At 39.0% G+C, this 8,711-nt stretch overlaps 1 protein-coding gene across 1 annotated transcript in view; it reads left to right on the forward strand.

The window, feature by feature from the left end:
• The window catches only part of pcdh15b (protocadherin-related 15b), a 606,743-nt gene that overhangs the window by 72,013 nt on the left and 526,019 nt on the right, over nucleotides 1-8,711 (forward strand). Inside the window, exon 4 of the mRNA XM_048609162.1 lies at nucleotides 7,897-8,057. Coding sequence (XP_048465119.1) covers nucleotides 7,897-8,057 — 161 coding nt within the window. The remainder of the gene's footprint in view (nucleotides 1-7,896; nucleotides 8,058-8,711) is intronic.

Here is an 8,711-nt window from a genome sequence, read left to right on the forward strand (position 1 = left end):
AGGACCTGAGCTGCTTGAGGTCACACTGCACATCCTTCAAGTAGCTTTGCTCAGATTGTATTGTGCAGAATGAATGGGATAAATAAATGTGCATGGAAACTCTGAACTGAGAGAATGCACATGCTTGATTAGATGATGTTTTATAGAATCAGACAGAAAGAGGCCATTCAGCCCATTGCTTTTTCACCAACCCACTGAAGGAGATCCCACCCAGATCCAGCCTCCCACCCTATCCCCAGAACCTTGAATTTCCCATGGCTAATGCCCTTAAACTGCACACTAAGGGGCAAATTTAGCATGGCCAATCCACCCAACCTGCACATATTTTGACTGTGGGGGGTAACCAGAGCACCCAGTGGAAACCCACGTAGACACTCAAGAGAATGTGCAAACTCCACACAGACAGTTGCGTAAGAGTGGAATCGAACCTGGTTCTCTGACGTTGTGAGACAGCAGTGCTAACCACTGAGCCACTATGCTTTTTGTATTGAATATGATATGGCTGGCTTTATAAATTTTGTTTGATTTTTTGTTCTTGCATTGTGGTCAATTTAACTCTGTAATGGTGACCAGCAGAGCTAACGTAGACGTGAAGGGATTGTTTATTGGGGAATTGGGATTGAATGCTGAGGTTACATGATGCTGGATGAGTCAGTAGTGGACAGCCTGAGCAAAGAACGCCATTTGATTTATTTTTTCTTCCCCTGCTTCTCCTCAGCAGCTCACCCATACCTGAGAGTAAGGATGATAATGTGACAATGTAACATACAGAAGAGCACCAAAAATATTAACAGCCACTGTGCTATGCTGCAGGGTTCCTCCGGAGTGATTCTCACAGCTGAAATATTGTTTAAACACCTCCATGGCCTCTTCTACTATATTTGCGTGACAGCATGATTTTGTTGCATGCAAGTTAGAGTCATAGAAAAATGCAGATGTCCTGCACAGAAACCGACCCTTTGGTCAAACACATTCATGCTGACCAGATATCCTAAATTAATCTAGTCCCATTTGCAAACAGTTGGCCAATATCCTTCCAAATGCATCCTTTTCATATACCCATCCAGATGCCTATTTAATGTTGTAATTGCACCAGCCTCCATCACTTCCTCTGGCAGCTTGTTCCATACATGCACCACCCTCTGTGTGAAAATGTTGCCCCTTAGGTCCCTTTTCAATCTTTCCCCTTTCACCTTAACCCTATGTCCACTAGTTTTGGACTCCCCTACCCTGCAGAAAAGACTTTGACTATTCACCCTATCCATGCCCCTCATGATTTTATAAACTTCTATAAGGTCACCCCTCAGCCTCCGACACTCCAGCAAAAACAACCCCAGTCTATTCAGCCCCTCCCTGCCCCTCAAACCCTCTAACACTGGCAACATCCTTTTCTGACCCTTTCAAGTTTCACAACATCTTTCCTACAGCAGGGGGACGAGAACTGAATGCAGTATTCCAACAGTGATCTACAGTGCCAGGATTACACTTTGTAAAATTAGTGAAGAAATCCTGGTAGCCACTCCTTAGTTTGTCATATTGCCTCCACTGCAGATGGCACAGGAAACTGTCATGGAATGAAGGCATCATGATTGCTGCCAAAACATTGAACATTGCCCTGTGTCCTTTGTAGCTTAAGGTCAAACACCAGTTGAAAATTTCAGGATTGGAATCAGTTTCACTTGAAGCACATCTCAGAGTTGGCATGTAACACCACCATGACAAAGGCACCTGACTGCATTAGGAAGGTTACATGCATGTTCCAGATATTTCCCTTTACCAAGAGAGAATGAAACTGTGTTCAGCTCTTTTGGAATACAGAACTTCATTGACTTCCCTCACACAACAGCAGTAAGTGACAGACCAGGAGGTGTTGTGATGATTAGCTGCTCAAACCTGGAAGGAGCCAGAAGCCTAAACTTTCACGGCTGCAGTAAAGTTGCCATTGGCACAGCTGCCCTCAATGCATTGTGCCAATGCAGCTGATGGCAGATTTCAGCAAGGATGCCCATAATGAAGCTGACGTTTAGGCAGGAGAATTTCTCCTTCACAGCCTCAGTGAATATAGCCTCTTGCTGAGAGTACTTTCATTCCCTCTCCCATCCCTTTCATTCTTCATCCACAGCATTTCCTATATTGTCACATCTACTCAATATCTGTGTCAGTATTGTAGGCCAAAAGGAATGCAAGTTTCAGAGGCCATGTCTGGGAGCAAGTGGTTTGTACAAATTTTTTGTTGTCATGAAGTCAAATCACATCCGGTAGACTTGAGTCTCAAAAAACAACTTAGACCAGAAAACACTTGCACAAAAACAACATGAACCAATAGAAATCAATCAACCACTACAAGAAAAATATTTATTAAAATAGCATCTTTAATGTATCCAAATTGCTCCAAGTTCTTCATTATAAAGCAACAATTAGAGCCCCAGTGATATGTGGTGATACCAGGATGGATTATCCATAACAATGGCTTGTTCATGGGCGGAAGTTTTAAGGATCCTTGTAAAAGAAGAAGTGAGATAGAGAGACAAAGACTTGTAGGGAGAGAACTCCAGAGCATTGGAGTTGAGCGAGCAGGCAGTGCAAAGGGTATGCAGGGTCACTGGTGTCAGGTTTCAGGCAGGTGACAACAAGTGAGAGGTGATGTTGCAGGCAACAGAGAGAAAAGTGGAACAAAAGCATTGGTGGGAAGTTGGTGCAGTAACAGAAATATGGTGAGTTTGAGGTATCAGAGAGAAGATGGTTGTACTTCTGCTGACAAAGTGGAGGCGCCAGAAATCATACAACACCAGGTTATTGTCCAACAGGTTTATTTGAAAATACGAGCTTTCGGAGTCTCAGTCCTTACTGAGGAAGGGTCACTGGACCCAAAACGTTAACTCTGATTTTTTCTTCACAGATGCTGCCAGACCTGCTGAGCGTTTCCAGCAACTTCTGTTTTTGTTTCTGATTTACAGCATCCGCAGTTCTTTCAGGTTTTTTTTTTAAGTTAGACCTAATGTTGAATACCCTGCAAAATATTTGATCAACACAAACTTAAGACAAAAAAAGCAGCCCGTAGAATTTATTTTATTTAATCTCAGTATGGGTCCTGAGGTCTGTACATGATGGATACTGGATAAGTCAGTATGGACGACGTAAGGGCAAAGGTTGGCAGGTATGGGTGTGGATTGACTTGAGTTCACACTTATTGGCACAGAGGCCTAAAAGGACAATATGAGATAGATAAAGAGACATAGGTTGTCATGAAGAATGCGCAGGATAGTGGGATGGGTAGGGACATGGGTTGTCAGGGATGGGGAAGTGTGTGGAGTTAAAGGCTAAAGGCCTGCTTTTTGTTATCAATCTTTTACAGTTGGGATAATGTGCTGGAGCACTGAGGCCAGCTGTGAGACAGCTCACCCCAACACGCACTCAACATGCTCCTTGGCTGTCTCCACACTGTGTTCAGGACCAGAAATTCGGGCCTGTAATTTCTCACTTTGTGCACCATTACTCATAGAAGTGGTATGAAACTACCTTCTGATCTTTGGGGAATGGATAATTTTTCATTCACAAGACCCTCAATGAAGAAAAATGTGAGTTGGAAGCCAGAGTTGTGGGTCTATTTCTTTTATTTTAAGTGCAATCAGATTTTTCCCTAATTTCCCTGAAGTAGATAGGATGATCTGAATAGAGAAAATCTGGAAGTCTGTGTTACACAAAGGACAGTCTTTCACAATGTGAGATCTCAGGTGACTCTACACACAATACAAAAGAAAGTAAGTCTCTGTTAGGAACCTTTCAGCATGGTCGTATGATTTAAATTTTGCCTTAAAAAAAAGAACCCACTAGATTGGGGTGACCATACTTTCTAAATTGAAACAGGAACTCACTGGGTAGAAACGCGGCAAGACAGCGAAGTGGAGAAGTGTAGGTTGTGCGGTGTAGTAATTTTAAACAACCTGTCACTTAACACTTGCATACATTCAGTACAACTGCAAAGCAATTGTGTATTTAATTGCTGCTGATGTGACATCACCCCATTAAAGCACATCCTGGCACCATTTATAGTAATACAGTTCCACTGTTCAGATCCATCAGTTTTGATGCCCAGTTTCTCTATAGCCTGGTTTTTGTTGGATCAACTTTTGCAGGCAGCCTGGGGAAATAATTGGTAACGGAGTTTTAAAGAAGCACGTACAGTAAGAGCAACATTCTGTTTTGTGTAGTTGTACTCTCTTATAGATGCTCTGTTTCCACTTAAAATTAAAAATACCAATTGCATAATACAATTGTGTCTATTCCAGATGGTCATAAATATATCCTTTTAAAGCTGTTTGTGAAAACATTGATTATGCTTTTTTGCTGCATCATTTTTAGTTTAGTGCAGAATCTAGAATGTTCCACATTGGAATCCAGAAGCAAGAGTAGGCATTATGTAGCCCATCAAGCTTGGTCAATTCAGCTAGATCTGATGTGTCTGATTTTTGCAACCTAACTCCATTAACCTGTACTTTCATTTACCCTAACTCTCTTTTTATCTTTGGATAAATCCTCTGGGGTGTGAAAACATGCTAAACCAGAAGGGCTGTGGAAATGGATAGGAATTGCAACTGCTGATTATCACACAATAGCAATTCATACTTGTCCAATGGAATGTTATTTATCAAACTCAGATTCAGAATTAACAATTGAATTAACATAAAATATTGTTTGCAGTAGAGACTTACAAACTTTTAGTACCCTTGTCAATAGAACTGCTTGCTAATTTTACCCTGAAAATGCCTTGCTCCATTTTTTAGCAGAGATAGTTTTACTACATCCACCAACTGTTCCATTAATATCTTGTGAACTCGTAATGAAATCAACCCTTATCCTCATTCATTCCAAAAATATGATCCAATTTGTAAAACCTCTCTGTAACTTAATCCCTGTGGTTCTAATATCATCCTGATGACAATACACAGCACTCATTCAAACAGTGATGTCCCTTATTCAGATCTGATGTCCAAAAACTGTTCACAAAGTCATATGCAGCTCAGACAGTGCCACACTTCAAAAGCAACTTCAGTTATGCTTCATTATCTGCACTTGACTCCAAATATACTAACTTTGAATTGTTTAATTTTTACTTGTTTCAAACAGTCTGTGATTTTCTGTGTAAGATGGGAAACACCAGCAACACCCCACCCCCCCAAAAAAAAGGTTCACAACCCCTTTCTTTGTTGGAGATTTGACAGCAAATTCACTAAAAATGCATAATTCGATCTGATAATTCTGTACTGTTGGATTCGAAGTGAAGTAAATCTACTCGCCCAGCAGTAATGTTACTGGAATGGCAAAAATGCCAAGGCCAGTGCTCTGAGAATATGCGTTTGAATCCCACCATGGCAGATGGTGAAATTCGAATTCAACGATATGAACTAAAAACTTGTCTGATGGCAACCATGCAACCATTGCCGATTATTCTTAAAAAAAAAATCTGATTCACTGCTATCCTTTAAGAAAATAAATCTGATGTCCTTACCAAGTCTGACTCAAATATAACTCCACACCCCATGCTGGGCAATTCTGGATGGGCAATGAACACTGACCGAGCTAGTGATGCCAACATCCCATTAACCTTTCTTTTAAAAAGAAAGTTCTTGTTGTGTCCTCAGCTTCCACACTATCTTTTACCCCCTCCCATATTGAACCTGTTACATTTGGCTGAAGCGTTTACCTATTCGTAGAATGAAACCACCTGTCCTCCATTTATATCAAGAACTGCAGCCAATCCCAGGTGTACATCACCCTGACAAATAAATTCCACATTTTGATTGGTCTAGACAATGCGAGACACGATGAAGATTGACATTTCAGCATAAGAACAAGCGTGATTTTATTTGAGCATAAATATCATGAACCAGGTGGTGTTGTAACTTATCCAGGTACTATCTGGCAGATGTACAATGGCAGACATTTAAACAAAAATAGTTCAGGACTCAAAACAAACATGATACAAAGAAGCTACAGAGGGATATAGATGGATTACATGAGCAGATAAAAATTTGGCAGCAGGAATTATGAAGGAATTGATTATTATTTAAATGGAGAAAGACTGCAGAAATCCATGTCACCAAGGGTTTTAGAAGTCTTCGTATCTGAATCACAAAAGGCTAGCATACAAAGTTCAGCAGGTAACAGAGAAGCCAAATGGAATGCTGGTTTTTATTTTGAAAGCAATAGATTATAAAAACAAGTCATATCACAGCTGCAAAATTCTGCATCTCCTTCCCTAAGGAAAGATATACTGACATTGAAGCAGTCCAGAGAAAGTTCACTAGATTCATCCCAGCTATAGACGGATTTCCATATAAACAGTGATTGAGTAGGTTGAGAATGTACTTGTTGGAGTTTAAAAGAATTTAATGAGTCTTTATTGAAAAATACAAGATGGGGTTGATGCTGAGAGATTGATTCCCCTAATGGAAGAATCCAGAACCAGAGGACATAATCACAGAGTAAGAGGTCACCTATTTAAGACCAAACAGGAGGAATTTCTTCTGAGGATAATGAATCAGCACAGAAGGTTATTGAGATTACATCATTAAGTATATTCAAGGGTGAGGAAGACAGATTTTTAATTAATCAGTGAAGGAATTGAGGATTATGGGGAAAAAGAAAGAACATAGAATTGAGGGTTATCACATCATGATCTCGTTGGATGATGGAGCAGAGACGATAGGCTGCACAGCCTACTTCTGCTCCTACACCTTGTAGTCTCGAGAAAAGAGAGAAATACGGTCTATTGGCCCTAGGTGCCAAATGGAGAAATACTGCAGCAAGTTGCACTTTATCCATTTTGTTAGATTCAATATGAGGCTTTGGGGTAAATAATTCATCCAATTGTTTGATTTTATACAGCAATAATGGATAACATATCAAACTGTGAGAATCACCTTGCCTTAGTGCTCTTATAATGAGAATGGTGACTCTCAGTGAATTTTCAATAATTCATTTTTAATTTTGGTTATATAACTTTCTGTGGTAGAATAATTGTATGTCAAATTTAACTTTAAATGTTGACTGACTGACAAGATATTCTATTTATTGAATTTATAGGAGTATATACAGATTATTGATATGCCGCTACAATTCATGTGTAAAGTTTGCATTTTAGTGCTATCACCCAAGCATTTCCAATGTTTTTTTTTACAAAAAGTTGTTAGAAAATGGCAGATCCAAATTTTTTTTTGTGCACAGATTTAATAATATTCATGACAGCATTAAAACTAAGATTATTTCAGCATTTTTGAAATAGTGTGAAAATTAACAATGATCGTAAGGTTTTATTGCAGAAACGTATGTTTGTAATTTTGATGGAAAGTCTTGATTGTGAAGAACTTTTATTCTAATTTAATACGTTTAACCTAAGCACAACATTTAAAATCTGTATATAACCCCAAAGAATCTGTCTGTTACTACCAAGTAATTCACTTTATTGTTTAGCTTATATAAATTCTATGCTACTTGCTTGCTTTGCTTTTATTTGGAAGCCCAGAAGTACAAAAGCATGATTAATAAGATGGTGATAAAACTTCCCCATTAGAATTCCAACTTACCGGAGAGAAAGGTAGACCACACAATTGTACATGAAGGTTATTAGATCTGTTTCATGACTCTTCCAGTTCTCAATTATTGATTTTAATATGGGAAACATAATTCCTGTATCAATAGTTCAATTTACCTTCCTGTTAAGTGAGGCTCCACACAAGTACAGCAAATCCAAAATATTATTCTCCTCAAATTCCCCTTTAGCAATTGCATAGTTAGCTATTCTCTCTGATACAAAGAGAGAGAAATGACAGTTTAATCTTATGTCATCAGATTCTATTTTTACCACTTTTTAAAATTTCTTTTTGTGTAAAATAGGAACACTTCTGGTGGACAACTTGCAAATTACAGGTCATGCAGGAGGCTCAAATCCTACTATTGCTTTATCGTTGAAAGGCAACAATGACTATTGGGTCCTTCTGGATGCTGTCAATCAGAGACTGTATTTGAACAGTACTGGCCGAGTTCTTGACCGAGATGTAAGTTGTACTTGCAATGCTATACTTAATGTTTCAACTTTGGGAAAAAGAAGTATTGTATTATTCACTTTAGGGTAACTTTGGGAGGCTCTTTATTGTTACAGTTCCAACCCTGACCTATGTTCATGTTCAACGACAATTCTTCCAAAGTGAACTGTTTGTAGACGTACTTTTGCGTGTGCCTTTCACTCACGCACACACATTCATGCTAAAAATAAACATTGACCCATTTCTCCTTACATGTAATCTATGTGCAATTTTATGTGTGCTTTTAAAAGTTGTTAAGCTCTTTGTTAAAGATTGATTGCTTTTTCAAATTGTTGTCTTGGCGTTTCATTAGTCACCTGTGAGTTTATTCCACTGTGATTATTTTCTCCTCCCGGTGTTGAAGTACTAAAAATCTTCAATACTAAAGCCTGATGCCTATAACTTTCTGGATTATTTGGTCCTTACAAAACTATATTAATTTTCATATGAAAGAGAGTGAACTGTTTTATTTATCAGGATGTATTTTGTAAAATAATATATTGGCTTCTTTTGGGGATAGTAGGAACTGCAGATGCTGGAAAATCTGAGATAACAAGATAACAAGGTGTAGAGCTGGATGAACACAGCAGGCCAAGCAGCATCATAGGAGCAGGAAGGCTGACGTTT

This window comes from Rhincodon typus, chromosome 20, assembly GCF_021869965.1.
Source record: "Rhincodon typus isolate 14 chromosome 20, sRhiTyp1.1, whole genome shotgun sequence".
In the NCBI taxonomy this organism is placed as follows: Eukaryota; Metazoa; Chordata; class Chondrichthyes; order Orectolobiformes; family Rhincodontidae; genus Rhincodon; species Rhincodon typus.